Here is a 21790-nt window from a genome sequence, read left to right as displayed (position 1 = left end):
GATTGGAACGAAACTCGGTGGGCATGTTCGACTCATTGCCCTAAAGATCTGTAAGAATTTTGAAAGAAATCCGCCACTAGTTGGCACTAACGAGTTTTATGCTCTGTAATCACATGGTGTTTCACACACCCACACAATATGCATATCATTTGCCTCAAGAACCATTGCTGTCAATTAAATCGTTCATTAAATATTCGCAATTATGTTAAAAACCTACTTTTGCGAACTAGTCCTAGGTTTTTTTACCCAACCGCAGTTCTCCAGACTCTCTAGATCAATAATTATCAAAAACATGTTGAATTTTGTCCTTTGGTTGGCTATAACAAGGTAATTTAGAAAAGGGGTGTGGCCACATTTACCCAAAAGCTTATAAAACCTAAACAAAACCTCAAAACTTTATGAAAATTGGTGAAAACAAACTCTTAACAAGCATGCAAATTTTAATTAAGATCGGACCATAGATGGCGCTATAACAATTAAAATAGTGTCACAACAAACATGATTTCTATTGTAAAAGCACTAAAATTGCAATAGAATGTTCATATGTTCACATATACACTATATATTAATATCATATGATAGATCTCCTCATTCTGAACAACTTCGCCTCAAAAACTATTGCTGTCAATCAAATTTTTCATTAAATATTTGCAATTATGTTAAAACCTACTTTTGCAAACTAGTCCTAGGTTTTTTGCTCAATCTCCATTGCAGCACAATTCTCTGGACTCTCTAGATAAAAAAAAAAATTGAATTTTGTCCTTTGGTTGGCTATAACAGGGTCATTTAGGAAAGGGGCATGGCAATATATACCCAAAAGCCTATAGAACCTGAACAAAACCTCAAATTGGTGAAAACGTGTCAGATGACTCTTTACAAGCATGAAAAGTTTCATGGAAATTGGACCATAGGTGGCGCTACAAGTTAAAAAGGCAAAACCACACAATTTCTATTTTAAATAGCCTCAAATTGCTAAAAAAATGCTCATATATTCACTCAAACACTACACCTTCATATCATGTCAATTATTTCATGTTGTCCTACACCCTAACAGCACAGATGCCAAAAAGGCCTTAAATGCTTGAACCCCAGTAATTGCTGATATATTTATATTAATATTTGCTAAGTGAAAGTATGGATTTTAAGCAAAAATGTACTTAAACCAAAATTTAAAAAAAAATTACATTTAAATGTGCTTAAATATTATTTAAAAATGAATATACATTTTATATAGATTTGCATTTCAAGTAAATACTGTTCTTTTGAACTTTCTATTCATAAAAGAATCTACAAAAACATTTTTGATTTATACAAAAACATTAATCAGCAAAAAACTGTTTTCAACAATAATGATAAGAAATATTTCTTGAGCACCGAATCAGCAAATCAGGATGATTTCTCAAGGATCATGTGACACTGAAGACTGGAGTAATGGCTTTTATGTCTCAACTTTGGAACGAGTGACTAAAAGCAGTCTTAAGTCGCATATTAGATACCAAAAAAAGACAAATTTACCCGTAGATTCCATTGACATTTTTTTATTCTCAATCTGGAGATAATTAATAAACAATGTTATGATCTGCACAATACAGCAGGCTGAAAATAATAATTCCGTAAAACTGCTGAACCCATCAGAATGAGACAACATTGTAAAACTTTATAAGACATATTTACAAAACAAATAAAACACGTGTTCTGACTTTTAAAAAAACAACACTAAGATGTAAACAACTTCTAGAAATCTGTGTCATTGTCTTTGACTTTACTGTGTCCTGCTTCCTCCCAGTGGAACTCTCTCACCTCAGTGTCTGAAATCAGAAAAAGTATCTTCAGTCAAAAAAAAAGTGACAAGCTTTAAAGGATGGACAAGAAATACTTATAGTCTTTTGATGCCGTTTCAGGTCGCATTACAAGCAGTAAGTTTACCTTGCCTTGTGTCTGCAACTTGTTCCCCTGTGTCATCTGTAACAGCATTTGGCAGATTCTCAGAAGTATTTGATGACGTCTGTCAATAAAACAAGAAAGTTAAAGAGATAGTTCACCCAAAAAAGAAAATTTGATGTTTTTCTGCTTACCCTCAGGCCATCCTAGATGTAATTTGTTTGTTCAGTAGAACACAAACAAAGATTTTTAACTTAAACTGTTGCAGTCTGTCAGTCATATAATGGCAGTTAATGGGATCCACGTCTTTCAGAGTCAAAAAAACATACACAGACAAAGCCAAATTAAACCCTGTGGCTCGTGACGATACATTAAGGGCTTAACACATGAAACAATCAGTCTGTGCAAGAAACTGAATAGTATTTATATAATTTTTTACCTCTGATCCATGGCAATGTCAAACTGTCCTGAGCACGTTCATAACAGAGCAACTTGCTCTTCGTCACGCGGCAACTGTTGTGAATGCGCTCAGGACAGTTGGACATTGCCGTGGATCAGAGGTAGAAAATTATATAAACACTGTCCAGTTTCTTGCACAGACCTATTGTTTCATGTGTTTACACCTCAATGTATCATCACGAGCCACAGGGTTTAATTTGGTTTTGTCTGTGTATTTTTTTTTTTTGACTCCTAAAGCCGTGGGTCTCATTAACTGCTATTATATGACTGACAGACTGCAACAGTTTGAGTTAAAAATCTTGGTTTGTGTTCTACTGAAGAAACAAAAGTCACCTACATCTTGGATGCCCTAGGGGTAAGCAGTTAAACATCAAATTTTCACTTTTGGGTGAACTATCCCTTTAGTTCCAATCTCTTATAATAATAGCAGACTTTCTGAACAAAATCTCTTTACCTGTATACAAGCTTCATCTGTCACTGATGTCTCTCCATCTTGAATTGTTCTCTTTGCACTTTTCAGTTTTTCCTGGTCCGCACTAGATGATGTATCTCCTTGAAAACAACAAAAAACAGTTCATACAAAGCAATCTAAACAAATGTATAAAACCAAACAAAAGCAAAAAAACAACTCACCATGGCATGCAAGTGTGTGCTTTAAAAGTCGATACTTCTGGATGAAGCCCAAATTACACTGATTGCACCAGAACGGCCTCTCACCTGTGTGTAAATAATAATAATTAAAAAAAAACATGAATGACCATAAATAATAATCCTAGCTTTTGTCACTGTGACAATTTTACTTTGAGTTGCAATGTGATCCTGTGTATTAAAAATGGGTTTTGCACACACTGACCCGTGTGAGTGTATTCATGTCTGCGCAGTGTGTATGAACTGGCGAAAGCTGCCTTGCAGCGCTGGCAGACATATCGTTTGGAGTTGGAAATCTCTCCTTCACCCAGCTGGTCATTATCCATGATAGGTGGCTATACAAATGAGAGAAGAAAACACCACTGTTTAACCTTTGTTCAATGAAAATACTAGCTATGCACTGGAACTTTACAGTTCTGCTCATGTGTTTACATTCCCCTTATTACTCATAAAAAAGGATTATGTAAACATGAACACTATATAGAAGATCCAAATATCCTTTAAAGGATTAGTTCACTCCAGAATTAAAATTTCCTGACACTTTACTCAACCCTCATGGTATCCGAAATGTTCATGTCTTTCTTTCAGCAGTCTAAAAGTAATTAAGGTTTTGGAGGATTTTTCCCCATATATTGGACTTTAATGTGGATCAACAGGTTGAAGGTCCAAATTGCTGTTTCAGTGGAGTCGGTAAAAACAAACATCATCTTTTAGTTAATTTAAAGAAATACATGAACATCTTGGATGACATGGAGGGGTTTAAATTGTCAGGAAATTTTAATACAGTAGTGAACTTTTCCCTTACTGTAAAGAATCTACTAACAGAGAGTCCTGTAGAACAAAGTTCAGAATGTGTCATTTAACTATGATATTCACCCGATTGCCGACACCAAAGTGCCCCTTCCTCCTCATCTTCCCTGTTCCATAATTTCTGTCTTTTATGCCACTCTTGCATTTGTCACTTGACACATTTTGAGGTGGACTGAAATCATCAGATGGATTTCTGAGAACGTCATATTCTTGATAAGGACCGGTGGAGCTGGTGTCTGAAGTTAGTGTCATTGCCCTTTCTTGAGCAACATCACACTTTGGGAGACTTACTCCTTCATTCTTGCAGTGTGTTGATTCTTGACAAGTGCTTGGATTGGGAGAATTACCTGACTTCAATTCATAACCTGTTTTACTTTCAGTAGAATGTATAAACTGTAAAATAGCACCCTCTGCCTGTCTATTATTTCCAACCTCCACATTTGGACTTGAGATGGCTGGTTGCTCTACATTGCAGCTGAGCTCTAGAAGGGAAGATTGTCCTTGTTCACTTTGGTAGGTGGTGTTTAGGCAATGAAAGCCTGATGGTTCTATACTGGCATCAATTTCTGCTGGACAAGAGGAGGAGATAAGTGTAGGAGTTGGAGGAATGGGCCCAGCATTAGGAAGCATTTCACCACAGCTAGCCTCAGCACTTTGAGTAGATTTGCTCTTGCATTGCTCTAAATGTGAAGCAAAAGCTTTCTTGTTGAATAACCCTAAACAGAAGATGCAACAAACACTCCCTTCAAACGAGCAAAATGGTGAAAACTTCCCAAGTGGTTTTAAATCTTGTTTACTACTTTGAACCACGTTCGTGTTGTCTAGAATATTTCCCCTGGTTTGTAGAAGGTTCAAAATTTGTTTCCTTTCTTGCGAGCTCTTATCAAAGGTAAGAGCTTTTGCCACCTCTAGTTCATTATAATGAACTGACTGAAGATGATCCATCATTCTGTAGTGTGGTTGCTTGCAGTAAAAGCAGTGATGTAACACGCTGGAGTTGTCATCAGTGGAATTGGTTTGGCATTTAGAATGCTGTTTTTGCAAAGAAAAAACAATAACAAATAGTAAATGCATCCACATTTTAAAAGAACATGAAGAACAATTCTTCTTTTAATATGCATTAGCACTAGATTGGTTTTCATTATATGTATAATACTAGCAGAATTCTATTGCATTAAAATAACCTGAGAAAGAGAACTTTGACAACTTTTCTTTGACTCCTCTTTCAGACAGCTGATCTGGACTCTTTTTCTTGTTTGCTCACTTGTCATGGATATGCTTGAGTCCTGTTGAACTTCAACAGCACAATCATTCCCAATCTCATTAGTAATTTCCTCAGGGTCTTCTTGAAGATCAGACTCCTGCAGTTTAAGGTAAGACACGTGTTCTACGGCTCTAGATTTGATTTCTTGAATAGAAGATTTAGATTGTTGATCAGCCGTTGGCTGATTCCCACTTCTGCTAGCATTTGAATTTTCAATACTTTCAGGCTGCTGACACTGGATTTGTTCAATGTTATAGTTATTAGGATCTGGAATATGATGACTTTCAGGTTCTAGATCCACACCTGAGACCATGAAGATGTTCCTTTCTACATCTGATTCCTTGGTTTGGTCTGTCTCATTAGTGCTCAAATATGTTTTACCAAACACGTCTACATTAAGAGTACCATTTGATTCTGAACTGCATTCTAAAGAAGAGTTTAAGGATGCAGGACTTGAAGGAACCTTTGGTCCTGAAGAGAGCTGAAGAGTCTCAGCATCATGAGAAGAATAACCAGAGTCTAGACCACAAGACACTTCTGGATCTGAAGAAAATGGTTGGTTCACAAGTCGGGGATGATCTGTTTGTTTTACAGGAGACTGCTGAAGAACATTACAATCAGTGTTTGAAACATGAACGGTTGGAACTGTAGATTCTACGACTTGTGTAGTTTGACAAGTATCTTGAATGGGTGGTTCTAGCATCTCCACATCAGGGTTCCATGATGTACCAAATGAAGATTCCAAATCAGGAGAATTTATTGCAGAACACTGGTAAGAATCTAGAACAGATTGCTTTAATAACTGTGCATCAAGATTAATTTGAGCTATGCTGCTGACAATGTTAGAAACAGTAGGCTCCTCCACTTCTGGATAATAGATTTTTGGAGTAGGACTCTGGCAAGAGTCAAGATTACGAGGGCTTGAGGGTTTCAGATCACAGATCTGTTCTGTGCTGTCACTTGTGAATTGAATTTGAGGACCATCTGACACTAAAGTGTGGTTCTTACTTTCTAAAACAGAGCCATTAACTGGTTCATTGATAGTGCTGATTGTGTCTAAAGCAAGATTTCCCAATTCTGCAACAAAAGTTTCCTGAGTTTTTGTGGATGCATGCTCCCGAAATGTGTTCCATCGATAAGACCCCCGGCAAAAAAAGCAGTGAACAATATCTTCATCACAGCCCACTCTAGAATCTCTAGGTTGCGTGAAGTTTTTTTTTATTGCAAAACTGCTCAATAACAGTTTCCTTTCTTTACAGTCTTTGTCAAGGCTTAAAGCTTGTACCACTTCAGGTTCTCCTGTGTGATCACACTTTAGGTGCAGTTCTATCTTTCTACATGCCTTTCCACAAAACAGACTACATAGATCTTGATTTACTTTTTCTTGTTCTCCACTGCTGCATCTACCATCAGAGGTTTGATGGGATCTGAAAAAGTGTGAAGGCATTTCGTAATCTACAGAACTTTTTACAAATAACTCATTGGTTTTCACATTTAGTACAGAAGGTTCATTCATCCCTTTCAAGCTTTCAGAGTTGTCACGTGAATCATCCAGAACAGATTCTGACATCTGACATTAAGAAAATTTAAAAGAAAACAGTATAATTAAATATAAATTGAGATTTCGCTCTTCATGTTTTTACATATCTCATTTCCACAGATTGATTAAGAACAGATTTACTTTTGAGTCCATATTGTACTTTTCGATTTGTTACTATTGCATACCTGATTGTTCAGATCCAGTTTCTTATTTTGTCTCTCACTGCCACTGACAATCTCCATGTCAGCATTAACTTCCGACAGAGGTTCTTGACCAGCAAATATCATATCAGATGTTTCATGTGACGTTCTCTCCTTTGAACTCATGAGCCTGTCCTTGGTTTGTCTGATGGTAGTAGAGGCCATTTGGTCATATGAGATACTCTGATCATCAATATCAATAGATTTGGTGGATTTAGTTGCATCTGGAAAAGAAAGGTTGGAGTCGCTGGAGAATGTTTTGCCAGGTTTGCTCCCCACATCTAATTGTTCATTTTGAATGCTAGGAACAGAGGCTGTGTACTTTTTGTCTAAACTTTTGAAGGGACCCAACAGGTCTTCATCGACATTGTCTTCAACATCTGAGAGGACAACACAAACTAGTTTTGAGTCAATGTTCTTCTGCATGGTGTCAGAACTAGTTTTCTTGAACAAAGAGTCTAGAACGCTACTCTGTGGCATAACTGTCAATTTCATAGCAGAAATGTTATTACAATCACACTTCGTTCTTCCACATTCAGACAGAGCATTTTTAGCAGCGTTTCTTGCATTTGATTCCTCTAGTTCATCATCTATTACTATAAGTGAACCCTGGTTTCTGGCTTTTTTTTCAGAAACACAAGGAAAATTAAAGTTGTGGTCATCTTTTTGTTGGCCCTCTGTGTTTTTTCCACTGGATTCAATGGCCAGTGGATCATCAGTGTTGTCAAGCTCTACATCCGAGATTATTTCTGTCTCAAGATCACCAGTGTTCTGAATGCCATGTCCAGAGAATTCAACTGGCAATGTGCAAAGTTTGGAATCCACAATTTTATCTTGCACAGCATCCATTATTTCCTCATCAACCACTATTGAGTGTGAAGTTTGTCCATGATCAGAGCCACTTCTTTTTTCAGAGCAACCTGATTTTAAGTCAGCTACCCCAGGCATTGAGCTCCAGTACTTGTGTTTAGTCTCAATTGGTTGTAGAACAATCCTTGGCTGCAAATTGAAGTGGATGATGTTACTGACCATCTTAGGGTTGGTTCTTTGATTACTCTTGTAAGAGGTGGTAGGCTGCTCAATAGATGTCTGAGGTAAAAGCTCGGGGGTTCCAGTAAAGTTCGCTGCTGCAGTTGTCTCAGTACTGCTTGCAAGATTTCCAGGCACTGCATGGGTTTCACTGCTGCTCAGATGTGCAGATCCATCCTTATTCACCGTCTCTTCAATCTCAGATTCTTCAGACTCATCATTTTTGTCCCCCGAAGGCTACATTGAGGAAAAGCAACAATCAACCAGTCTTATAATGACAAACAACAGTCTTTAGGATTCATTGCACAAACAATTCTTCTTTTTTTCTTGAAGATATGAAACTGGACGCAACTAGCAGTCAAAGTGATTAATCACATAGTCTTTCCTACCTCCTGATCATGGATTGTCGGGAGTTGGCCCCTTTTCAGGTCACCATAAAAACGTTTCTTGCGCTGCCGGTAGGCGTATGGCTTCTCGCCACAATGAATCTGCATGTGCATCAATAGCCGCATTTCCCAAGCAAAAACTTTGCCACAAAATGGGCAGGGTAGTGGCCCTTGACCTCTGGTTCTGCTTTTCTGCATTGAATCTTTGTTTGGGGATCCTTGAGGTGTCTGCTGAAGGGGTATGAAAAATAATTAATACATATTTGTGCATGAGGTAATCTATAAAATGAGGGCCTTTAACAAAAATGATAATTTAACATTTTAGGCCAAATTACTATGATTCAAGTTGGAACATAACAGTGCTTTCAGAAAGGCATTACTAGATTTGCAAGTTCCTATATTTGAATTTACAATACTAATATACAAATACTAGGGATTAAACAATATTATCAATCTCAACAATAGGTCTTCCAGGCAAAAACTGTAGTGTTTTAAAATATATTTAAACTTCACGCTTCCAGACGCGAATGACACGTTAAGCGCGAGTGATTTACATGTTAAGTCAATGCAAAGATGTGATAGACCTCCCTGTGGCACGATTCACGTGAATGAGGCGACGCAAACTTTGGCGAATATTGGCAAAGTTCAGATTTTTCAACTCGCGCGAATCACGTTACATGCGTCAAACACTCGAATCGCACAAGTTGAAAAATCTGAACTTTTGCGAAAATCTGCGCCACGTTAACCAATCAGGAGCTTGCTCTAGTAGTGATGGAGGCAGAATTCTGAAACAACAATGGAGGACAAAATCATTGTCGCTGTATGTGGATACTCGAAGCTGCACGATACATCTTCATACTTTTAGAGAGACAGGAATAAAAAGGATCTGGCTTGGAAGAAAGTGAGTGAGGAGGTCAGACAATCTGGTAAATTGTAAAAAATGCTCTTTACTCAATTTGATTTATATAAATAAACATATTGAGAGTACAAGCTAGTTAATGGCAGTAAATTAAGCTAATTCACCATATTTTACAACTACTTTCCCACTGACAAGGGGCAGAAGCCCCTTACATGACACGAATTTGTGTCTGTTATGAAGTGAATTTTTACATGCGAATAAAGCGAGTTAACTCAAAATGTTCAAGAGTCCAACTACCCTGATTTATTCGCACAAGTCGCATCTGGTGTGGAAGTACCATTATTCTATAGTAAATGGACTTTGAAGTTTTGCCATTATGCTTTGGCACAGTATCTGTCAAAGGAACTATAACCGAAAGCACCAATTTACTTTTCTCTAAGCCTGAGGCATTTGGTGTAAAAAGGTTTTTACATTTGCCAAAAATAGAACTTTTTTTAAATTAAAAACAAACAAGCAAACCCTGCCCAGATTTAAAAAGTAATGCAAAAGTAACGTAACGCATTACTTTCCATAAAAAGTAACTAAGTAACGTAACTTTTTACGTTACTTTAAGGAGTAACTCAATATTGTAAAGCATTACTTTTAAAAGTAACTTTCCCTAACACTGGTTAAGAACATGGGTTGGAGCTCTTAATTTTGAACTCTCAAAGTGCATTAGATAGAAGAATTAAACTTTAAAAAGTACCCCCCCCCCCAAGTCTTCACTTTTCTTTTTTGAAATAATCACAATAAATATTGTATCATGGGCTTCATATTGAGATATTATCTTATCCTGAGAATGTGGTATCGTTACAACGAATTTACAAGATAAAACTTTAAAAAATTGGCTGTTACATCTAGTAAATTTGCTACCAATTAATCAATTAATTTTTAAGGTTATAATTTACACTTCAATTTGGAAAACAAACGGCACCCATTTTGTAGACTAACCCACACCAAGTGGTTATGTTTACTTTTATTCCATGTACAAGCTGATTGCCATTTCCTTGTTTTCTGGTTCCACTGATTGCTTAAGATTCTCCTCATTAAACAAATCATGCTCGTCTGATTTGCTTTCATGATTTAAATCTAAGAAAGTGAAGGTATATTCTGATCATTCTTCATGTTTTTGAAAAGAACACATACCGTTGTATTTGGGTTGTGATTACTTGTGGACATCTTAGCCTTAAGTCTCTCACTTTCCTGCCGTCTCTTTTCTTCTTCATCCTTAAGCTTCATTTCCAATAGAGCTTGCTCTCTTTTCCTTTTTCTCACATCATGTATCTTACGTCCTACGTGCTTCCTTGAGTGCTTCTTTAGCCTTTTCTCCAGAACAAAACTTTTGCCACATGTTTTGCATGGAAACCGTTTCTTCTTCCTCTCTTCTTTCCTCTGGCCTGAGGTGTCCTTTGATTGCTCAGAAATGCTCTCTGACTCAACTGTGCCAGCTTTAAGAAGTTCCGCACTTTGTTGTGCCTCATCTGTGCCCATTTCAAGACGCTCTGCACTTCGTTGTGCCTCTTCTGTGCCCATTTCAGGACGATCTGCACTTCGTTGTGCCTCTTCTGTGCCCATTTCAGGACGATCTGCACTTTGTTGTGCCTCATCTGTGCCCATTTTAGAAAGATCCACACTTTGTTCAGCCTCATCTGTACCCATTATAGGAAGGTCTTCACTTTGTTCAGCCTCATCTGTGCCCATTAAAGGAAGATCTTCACTCTGTTCATCCTCATCTGTGTCCATTATAGGAAGATCTACACTTTGTTCAGCCTCATGTATGCCCATTATAGGAATATCTTCACTTAGTTCAGCCTCATCTTTTGTGATTGTGGCCAAATGACCTGCGAATGTGGCCTGGATGGACGAATCAGTTGTTTGAGGTTGTTTAGCCTTGTCCCTTCTTCTTGCTTTTTTACTTTTCCGGTTCCTCAGTCTTGGCGTCTCAGTGACTTTCCTTCTCTCAGTGAGCTTAATACGTCGCTTATTGATCAATAAAAAAGGAATGTGAGTTATTATACAGAAATGCAAGTTCAAAAATGATCAGTGTCTCGGCAAGTACAGTGGTGTGAAAAAGTGTTGGCCCCCTTCCTGATTTTTTTTTTTTTTTTTGCATGTTTGTCACACTTTAATGATTCAGATTATAAAACAAATTTAAATATTAATCAAAGATAACTCAAGTAAACACAACATGAGTTTTATTATGAAAGTACAAAAAAAAATCCAAACCCACATGGCCCTGTGTGAAAAAGAGTTTCTCCAGCCACACCCAGGCCTGATTACTGCCACACCTCTTCGCAATCAAGAAATCACTTAAATAGGACCTGCCTGACAAAGTGAAGTAGACCAAAAGATCCTCAAAAGCTACACATCATGTAGAGATTTAAAGAAATTCAGGTACAAATGAGAAAGAAAGTAATTGAGATCTATCAGTCTGGAATTGGTTATAAAGCTTTGGGACTACAGCGAAGAGCCACAGTGAGAGCCATTATCCACAAATGGCGAAAACATGGAATAGTGGTGAACCTTCCCAGGAGTGGTTGGCCGACCAAAATTACCTCAAAAGCGTAGCGACGACGCATTCAAGAGGTCGCAAAAGATCCCACAACAACATCTAAAGAACTGCAGGCCTCTCTTGCCTCAGTTAAGGTCAGTGTTCATGACGAAAACCGCTGCTGAGCAAAAAGAACATAAAGGCTCGTCTCAGTTTTGCCAGAAAACATCTTGATGATCCCCAAGAATTTTAGGGAAAATACTCTGTGGACTGACGAGACAAAAGTTAGAGTCCCATTACATCTGGCGTAAAAGTAACACTTCAGAAAAAGAACATTTCAGTGGTGGTAGTGTGATGGTCTGGGGCTGTTTAGCTGCTTCTGGACCTGGAAGACTTGCTGTGATCAATGGAAACATGAATTCTGCTGTCTACCAAAAAATCCTGAAGGACAATGTCCGGCCATCTGTTCGTGACCTCAAGCTGAAGCAAACTTGGGTTATGCAGTAGGACAATGATCCAAAACACACCAGCAAATCCACCTCTGAATGGCTGAAGAAAAACAAAATGAAGACTTTGGAGGGGCCTAGTCAAAGTCCTGACCTGAATCCTATTGAGATGCTGTGGCATGACCTTAAAAAGGTGGTTTATGCTCAAAAACCCTCCAATGTGGCTGAATTACTGCCAAGATGAGTGGGCCTAAATTCCTGCACAGCGCTGTAACAGACTCACTGCAAGTTATCGCAAACGCTTGATTGCAGTTGTTGTTGCTGCTAAGGGTGGCCCAACCAGTTATTAATTTTAGGAGACAAACACTTTTTCACACAGGGCCATGTGGGTTTGGATTTTGTTTTCCCTACATAATAAAACACTCCATTCAAAAACTGCATGTTGCGTTTACTTGTGTTATCTTTGAATAATATTTAAATCTGTTTGATGATCTGAAACATTAAAGTGTGACAAACATGCAAAAAAAATAAAAATCAGTAAGGGGGCCCAACACTTTTTTTTACACCACTGTATATGTTAACATCTGCATGTTCAATTACAAATCTGAAAACTAACCTTGGCGAAAGTCTGTTGTGACCTTGTACGGCCACTGTCATACACGATCTTAAAGTAATCACTCTGGTTCTTTATCTCGCTGTGTTGAGTGCGAATGTGCGGTACCAGCCATCCTTCACGCGCAAACACTTTATCACAATGCGGGCAGGCATATGGTCTCTTTATCTCCTTCAAATTCTGTGCTTCTGTAGTTGTAGCCACTGCCTCTAGCTATGAGGAATACAAATATCCAAACTTAACAGAAACACATTCATACATCCAGATCAAATGTATGCATTGTGTGAGCAGGTACCTTAGGCTTGATTGGTTGATTTTGGCATAATAAAGCACTTTTGGACGTATGGGACTTCATGTGGAAATGCAACCGGCTTGCCAGAGAGAAGACTCTGTCACAGTCTGGACAATGGAATTCACTTTTGCCATCAACAATGACCTTCTTCACACCTTTTTTTCTTTGTTTCTGAAAGAAATGCATATCCATTTGACAATGAGAGAGGCATGGAAAGACACAGCACTGAGCTCCAAATGTATCACACCCGGGATATGAGTGAATAAAATATAATGTCTGTATTTTTTAATACAGTCATTTAATAAAGTCATTACAGAATATTTAACACTCCAACAGTAAACTTAAAAGTGGCAAAAAAATTTAAATCTACAGTACAGTCCCCCCCCCATGATTTCCTATTACAGAAATTAAGTGCATTGCTATACTGAAGTAAACCACTAAATCACCCACAAGAAAGACTAAAATTCATGAAATCATTTCAAACTTATTTTATTAAGACAACTGCAATTGCATTGTATATACAAACAAATGTTTTATATATATAAAAAAAAAAAATCCAAAAGATTGATTTTCTATTTTGTATATACATACATAAACATTGTCCAAAACAGTTTACTTGGTTACAAAGTTCCATTGGACGGTTCTTCTGGCATCAAAACCTGCTTTGTAGCACATTCTCCCTCTACAACATGTTCATCTGGATCAAAAGGTTCTAGTTTAATCGGAGTGTTGATCAGCATATTGACTGGTCGGCCGAAACCTTTTGCCTCTAAAAAGGCACGTCGATGCTTTATTCTAAGATGAGACCATAAATTAGAGGTGTTCTTCTGAGCAGCCTTGTTGGACCCTTGGCTAACTCTGGCTGAACATGCATGGCAGAAAACTTCACCATATTCATCTTTTGAAAAGTAGTCCCAAACTTTGCTAAAACAGCGTTTTGAAAGAAGTTCCACCTGTGAAGCAATAAGAAAAAACATGCATAAGCTTTGTGTTTCACTTTAGTGATCCTTATTTGCATTAAAGATATTAGAAAATATTAAATATAAAACACTGAATGCATTCAGATTATGGGTGCATTGGAGGTATAGCTTTGACTTGTAAAATAAACAATGCAAAAAACTGACTTAATATAAACAAAAAAAAAATGTAATAGTCAATAAACCAACAATGTTTTCCTCAACTCATTGATGATACTGGTCTTTTAATTATTTAAATGCACGGTTTTCTATCATTAGTTCCAGATGATACACCATTAAAAAAACATTGAAAATTATATTACATTTCTTCTTTACATTACTACTTTCTACAAAATTGCACAATGTAATAATTTTATACTAGAGGTGTCTGGGTTGGCTGAGAGTCTGGTTGGGGATCTCTGGGTCCATAAAACAGCATGGATTGGTCAATGAAAAACCTTTTGAATAAACTTCAAAATACTGCGACTATAATAAATAATTCTTAATCCATCTCCATCGGTCAAATTTACTATGAGTAAAAAAATAAATGTATTAATCTATCTACATTTTTCTACCCTGTTAATTTCTGTAGACTGCAAATGCATGATAGTGTGTACTTGAATAAAAATAAAAAAAAATCCCTCATCTTTGATAAAATGCTATAACTGCAGTACATTACCCCTGTTCTTCAATTCAGCTTTAGATAAACGTGTTATCTACTCATCTAGCTAGTTACGGAAAACACATTACACAAAAAAAGATCAAAGATTACCTATCTATATAGAGTTTTCCAGAGTTACGTTATGCAAGGGTTGCATTCACCTATTTTTTACTGGTAGTGCAATCTACATCAAATAACTTTGCAGGTAACATAGAAGATGCAGAAGTTTGTCTGAATGAACAACATGAGTTTCAAGCCACATATCAGCTCGTTTTCATAACTGTCATTTTTGGCCTCAGACTCACCGTTGAAACTGCATCCGCTTCAGTAGTTGCTTTCTTGTTCTCTTCGTAGATTGGCTGTAGCTGTATGAGTGTGTTTAGCTCATCCTAAGATACACGCTTACTATTTTAGGAGTTTCTTATTTATATACATTGGTGGCAAGACCAATGAACTGGCCAGTATTAGCGCATTTTGTGATTACAAGTGTTGATCTACCCATCAATTCTACTCGCCACTCTGTCAATGGATAGTAAACAACTTCAGTTTTTTTGGTTTGTTTTTTGTGTATTTTGAGAGAATGTGTTTTCTTTTCACTTCAGAAAGATTGTGTAGATTATAATTGAATATCAGCCACCCTGCATTCTAGATATCAGAATCGGCCATTGAAAAACCCATATGCATTGCGCAGTATTTTTTTTTTTGCGTGCCAGTTTAACTCTTTTGACACTTTTTGACTACTGATGCACATCACACCAAAACATTTACATAGCTTTTTCAATGACTGGTTCATTTTCTCCCCCTGCTACCTTTTTACATCTTTTTTTATGGATTATGTGTGAATGAAAGAAAATCTAGTTATGCATATCTACACACACCATTTATGACACTAGAGAATGTGCAGTACCTTGGGTAACTTGCTCTTCACATCCACTATCGCCTCTGTTCCTGACTGTGCTTGGGTGGGTGGGTGGACAAGATCTGTGTCTGTGTGGGTCTTCATGTGCATGGCTAACTGACAGGGCCGAGCAAATGCCCGACGAGGGCAATGAGGGCAATAACACATCTGGTTTACTACTTTCTTTGCGTCACGCTGATTCCGCACAGACTTAGTAATTCTCTTTCCTGGTTCTCTATCACTGCTGTGGTCACTCTCAGGCTCTTCTTCTCGGCCTCGAGTTTCTAGTTGTTCAGGTGACGCACTACTCCTGTTTGTCTGCTCAGAGCCATCTGACAGATCATCCACAATTTCTCTTGATAGCTGCATGTGAGAGAATAACACAAGCCATTATAGCAGGGTCTATGACTCATCTGACATATTAGTACTTCCTCATTTTATATTTATAAAAAATCATTATCAGTCTCTTGTATACGACATGAGGGTGAGTAATTAACAAAGACTTTATATATAGACAGACTGTGTACTCCTATTATTTAAGAATGGGAGAAAGAGTAACGCCCAATTTGGCGGATAAGCTCCGCCTTCTAAATAAATGAGCCAATCGTTGATTAGCTAAGTCCATTACATCACTACAGCTGCCCTTAGAAGATCCAGTTCCTATAGAGACAGGCAGCAATTGCAAACTCGGGCTCATGACTGCGCATTGGCTGGTCTAGCATCAAAAACAAGCTTTTTTTATCACTCCTGGAGCATAATTGGTGATTTCAAATATGAAATTTAATTGTAAGCTTGGTAAACATTTTTGGAGAATTTGATGTTTCCCGATTCAAAGAGATAGGAGCAGCACTCGCAAGCCCAAGAGGCGTTATAAGGATGGCCGCCAAGTGAAATGACTTGTCTTAAAAGGACAGAATTTTTATTTTTGGGTGAACTATCCCTTTACGACATTAAAATTACACATTAAATCAAATATGATATTCAAATTCTACATTGTTTTGTCCAAGTAAATTCAAAATAAAACACTAAAAGGAACTAAATTTAGTCATCACAACATGTATTTTTTTTTATCATTTAACAGTTACATTTAAGATAAACTTGTGAGTGTTAGATGACTGAGAGGTAATCTAATGGTAAAAAAAAAAATCAGGGAATGAGCATGAATAATTACATATCCAATGTCGGCCAATATGAATGAATTATGGTACTATTATAATGTGCCCTAGTGAATATTTATTGTCAGTGCAAACTTCCACATTCAAGACGTTTTATTACTTATAACATATGTGACCCTGGACCACAAAACCAATCTTAAAGTCCCCCTGTAGTCAAAAATGTAATCCCTTAAAACAGCTTGAATTGAACCCCCCTTGGCTCATTTACTATACGTGGATCTGTGAATATGCTATTTAGCCCCGCCTCCACTCATTCACACCAGCCAGAGCCTCCTGTTCATTCCACTAACTTAAGTAAACGAGATATAATGGCGATACATGGACAATGACTGATAAAACTAGGTTTTTACTAGTGGACAACTGCAGTGGATACTGTAACATTCGTTAAAGTTACTTACTTGATGATGTTGTGTCCTCAAAACGCCTCGAAGGCTCGAACGCAGCCTAGATAGTGATTCCAGTTTGTGGCTGTGAGCACATGCGTCTGAAGTGCAGACGCCAAAGCAGGAGAGGTACTTCTATTTTTCAATTTAGCGGTTAGTGGTTTTGCATGATAATGATATGAATCTATTTATTGACTTGATTGGTTATTGAATTTTGTGACGTAGCAAAAAAAAAAGGCTGCTTCAAACCGCATTTCTGGGACAGCCTTTAGGAAACCAAAGTTTTAAAGGTTACATATTGTACACCTATTTGGAGGTTTATTTTAGCTGTTGATGTCCTTAAGAATATATATTTGCGGTATAAGTGCCAAAAACCATCTCAATATATTTTTACAGCTCCTTACTTAGGAGCTCTGTCAAGAACAGGTCGATTTTGGCCCGTCTAATTAATATTCATGAGCCTCTCTTCTGATTGGCCTGTTGTGTGAACAAAAGCCAGAACCAATGCCATAAAAGGCAGTGTTGTAGTGATGATGCACATTATTGTGTGACTCTTCACGACCAAAAAAATGTGCAAACTGGAATGAAGCAGCGTTCAGGGAGTTCCTTACTATCCGCGCTAAAGCGCAGATTGTTTGGCATTTTCAGTTTAGTGCACCGTACGTGTCGCATTACACGTTACATGGGATCTTTATGGGTTTTGTGTAAAGCACGCACAGATTCCGGAAAATCACTGTGTAATTGAACCAAATCAAACAATTCCGTAATAAATCATGGGACACGTTATCCGTGTATTTTCTGGAATCGCTGAGTGAAAGAGGCTAAAGCTGACGTGCCACTGGTCTTTTATATTAACGTGGTTCGGAAGCCTGTGCAATGATGTAGTTTCCTGACATCCATTGACTGAACAGCGTTTTCTCGACCTGTTTATATGTTGTTGTTGCTTAGCAATGGAATAGAAGCGAAGTTATCTGGGGGTTTGACAAAAGGAGGGTGGGACAGTGGTTGGTGCTCGGGGCGGTGACTGAGTAGATCGGACGTCACATTTTTACAGAAGTCACAGTGGCTCGTAAAGAGGCACAGCTACTTTATGCAGGCTGTGTGCATTTTACTGTGGATTGACTGTTTTGAAACTTATATGGTAGTTACATAGCCCCTAGACCATGAGAAAAGCCAGGAAATTTTGATTTTGACAATATGGGATGTTGATTAATGGATCGGCACATGGTTTGTCTAAAAGCATATTAAAACACCACATAGACAAATAAACAACAAACTTGATTTTCCCTACAGGGCCAAAAATACATTGCATGAGTCAAAATGATCAATTTTTCTTTTATATCAAAAATTATACGGATATTAGTTAAAGACCATGTTCCATGAAGATATTTTGTTAATTTCCTACTGTAAATTTACATATACTCATTTTTGATAGGTAATATGAATGGCTAAGAACTTAACTTAAAAGCTGATTTTCTAAATATTAAAATTTTTTTGCACCCTCAGATTACAGATTTTCAAAGAGTTGTATCTCTGCCAAATATTGTCTCAATGGAAAGCTTATTGGTTCAGCTTTTAGATGATGTATAAATCTCAATATCAAAAAATTGACCCTTAAGACTGGTTTTGTGGTGTCATGTTGACTTCAATAAGTCTAAAAAATGTGCATTAAATAGTAAAAAGGGTAAATTTTGATGCTGCTCTGACTTTAATAACCGTGCTCATGTTTACCTGAGAGAGGCTGTGCAGTTTCCTCTTTTTCTTATTGTCACCATAGAAGCAGGCCTTGCGTCGGCGGTACGCATAAGGCCTCTCGGTGGAATGAATCCGCATATGAACTATCAGCCTCTGTTCCGTTCCAAAGACTTTACCACAGTCCGGACAGGCAAAGGACATCCTCTGCCTTCTGTTCCGTCCGCCCCAGTGCCGGGCCCTATTGGGACCTGAAGTTGGATCAAAGTCCAGAGGGGCCATGTAACTTTGGGCAGAGTCCCAGGGCATACTATCTGCCAGGCTATAGGCGACACCAGTGCCTGTCCCGGCATTGTCAGGTCCATGATCGATGCTTTGAGGTAATGCGGTGGCGCACAGGGGGAGTTCTGTTGACTCTGTTTTGATTACAAAACCTTCGGATTCCTGTCCAAAGTTGACAGCACACGCATCTTGCTGGGATGGATTGGTCTCATCCGTGGTGGAAAGCGAAACGGGTTCTGATGGGCCTAAGAATTCAAAGTGGGCAAAGAGTGTCAATTTGATTTAAAATACAGTACTTTTTGTGCAAATTCTGTTTTCACACTACAGAACTAGGTATCTGTAAGTAAACTGTGCTGATTTAAACCAGAAGAAAGTGCAAGGTAATTGTCTTTAGTAACGTACAGTGGGTTTATGCGACTAAAAATGGTTCTTCCTGTGGACTCTAGAGGGGGCAGCTCTGTTCTGCGGGGCCCCCCCTGAACGTTTCGGAGCGAAAACATCAAGCACAGACCAATGTTTACTTCGGCCTAATGTAGTTCCATGTATAGTTCTGATAGCAAATATATATAACTTCCTTTTTAAGTAAGAGCAAAGGCTTAATGTACCCGGATTATCTCACCAAAACAAAGTCCACGGCTGAGCATAAGACGAAAAACAAAACTATGTAGCAACCAAGTAACGTAATTGTCTAAAGAAAAAAAAACTTTCAACTATTCAAATCGGTTTGCTATCTATCCTGCACTGCATTTTGCATTACAAACTACATTATTTTCGGCCTGTCGCACTACCTGGCCAGTCTGCTCGATTTGCCCCCTCCATCCATCGTAGCCTTCGTCTCAGAACCTCGTTTTCTTTCCGTGCCCGGATCGTCTCTTCTTCATACTCCAGCACCGTACCGCCGACCATCTCCATGATCTGCTCCACCGCCGCCATCAGACGCTCGTTCAGAGCACGGTGCAGAAGCTGCAGTTTGGTCATTTTGTATGTTTTTTCGCTGCAATTCAACAGCTAAGACAAGCAACTCAAAGAGCTAGCTTTTCCCCTTTGCATGAACAGTTTGCCTTTCTCCTTCAAATCTCGAAGGCATCTGGAAACAGCTGACTGCCACCTATCGCACTGGAGAAATACTGGTCGAAAGGAAGTCAAAACAAAATGGTAGTGTAATGTAAATATCTATTATCACTAGATAATTGGCGATCCATCCCCTTAATCAACAATGATAGTAAAATGATTGCTTCCATATTCGCTGAAAGATTAAAATTAGGATTGGAATCTATCATTGATGAGCTGCAATCCGGTTTTATAAAAGGAAGCCATATTTGACTTTATTTTCAAAACCCTTGAATTTTTTTATGTTGGGGACATGTTTCAAAAAGTAATCAGAACCTTATATTGTCAAATTAATATCTCTGTTAAATTGACCTATGGAACTTCATTTGGATTTGACTGTGTTTTCCAGCTCTTGCCATCAGGGAGACAGTAGCCTACCGGAGCATTAGAGCCTGCTCTGCAAGACTGATAAACAGCTTTTTCCCCCAGGCTGTGAGGGCCCGAACAAGCCACCCATGAAAAACACACTTTTTCCCTCTAAATGCACCAGACACTTTCTCACAAACACTCCAGGTTACAAAGACTCAACAGATAACCCAAATGTTTACTTATGAGTGCACCACAAGACATACGGCACTACTCATTTCTTTAAGCTTAATACCTCTTTCGCACAATATCTTGCACAATATTGTATAGCATTATGTAAAGTACTTGTATAGTCTGTCTCAAGTTATTTGTATAGTCAGCTATTAGTACTACTCTTTGGAATTCTTATTTAAAAAAACATTTTGATTGGAATAAAATTTGGATGACACCTCATAAGTATTGCATCACAAATAAAGTGAAAGAAGTTTCATATAAAATTTTCCATCGAGTTTACCCAGTTAAATCACTAGTGGTACAGCGTTTTTAAGGTGAACTTTGAATACACCTGTGTTTTTTGTAAAGTTTCCCCTGAAACTATTAATCATTTATTTTGGGAATGTCGTAAGTCACAAATATTTTGGAAAGAACTGAATAATTATAGACATCAAAAAGCTATGATTTCTAAGTATTTTGTAGAATCTGATGTTATGCTAAAAGCTTTTTTCACTTGATGGTGATAAGAGTTTTATACATAGCTTGATTTGATTATTATAATTGCCTGTTACTATATTCATAAAGCCAAATGGAATGATAAATTACCACATTTTGAACGATTTAAAGTTAATATTAAAATATATTTGGAGACAATAGAAAAAAGTACTGTTCAATAAGTTATTGTATTATATAACTTGTATTATTTTTTTTTATGGTATTCTCTTCTACATGTATGTGCATTGCCCCTGACATGTAAGGATATACGTGCTCTTCAATTAAAAGTAGTAGATAAATAGTAGTAGTGTAATGTTTTTGAGTTAAAGGATTTTTTTAAAATAACACAACTATGCCATAATTATTTAACCCCTATTCAACATTGCTGTTTTTAAGTCACTTGTTTTTATGGTAGGAAACAAAATTGTCTTAAAACACAATTAGGCCTTTAGAAACTATTTAAAATAAAAGAATTAGCTTGTGCTTTACACATATAGTTGAGATCAAAAATGTACACCCCTCTTTCAAAACTGCAAAATGTTAATTATTTTACCAAAATAAAAGGGATCATACAAAATGCATGTTAATTTTTTATTTAGTGCTGAATACGATATTTTAGATAAAAGATGTTTACATATGGTCCACAAAAAAAAAGTTGAAAA

At 37.5% G+C, this 21790-nt stretch overlaps 1 protein-coding gene across 4 annotated transcripts; it reads right to left on the bottom strand.

Moving 5' to 3' along the window:
* Positions 1 to 1522: 1522 nt before the first annotated feature.
* LOC141336242 (uncharacterized) lies at positions 1523 to 20046 on the bottom strand. 4 transcript variants are annotated; one of them, XM_073841797.1, is made up of 14 exons: positions 19793 to 20046; positions 18762 to 19249; positions 15482 to 15835; positions 12961 to 13128; positions 12669 to 12878; positions 10262 to 11095; positions 8221 to 8448; positions 6788 to 8068; positions 3865 to 4830; positions 3194 to 3323; positions 2974 to 3057; positions 2795 to 2892; positions 1927 to 2005; positions 1523 to 1808 (listed from the first exon to the last, which is right to left on the bottom strand). In XM_073841797.1, the coding sequence occupies exons 1-14, from the start codon at positions 19980 to 19982 to the stop codon at positions 1735 to 1737; spliced, it is 5184 nt and encodes a 1727-aa protein (XP_073697898.1). In that variant the 5' UTR covers positions 19983 to 20046; the 3' UTR covers positions 1523 to 1734. The 4 variants fall into 4 exon arrangements, with proteins under 4 accessions (XP_073697898.1, XP_073697905.1, XP_073697919.1 ...); XM_073841804.1 differs by having other exon boundaries at positions 8221 to 8445; XM_073841818.1 differs by lacking the exon at positions 3865 to 4830.
* Between the last annotated feature and the right edge of the window lie 1744 nt (positions 20047 to 21790).

This window comes from Garra rufa, chromosome 1 (genome assembly GCF_049309525.1).
Source record: "Garra rufa chromosome 1, GarRuf1.0, whole genome shotgun sequence".
NCBI lineage: Eukaryota > Metazoa > Chordata > Actinopteri > Cypriniformes > Cyprinidae > Garra > Garra rufa.
This window is presented reverse-complemented; position numbering and strand designations above follow the sequence as displayed.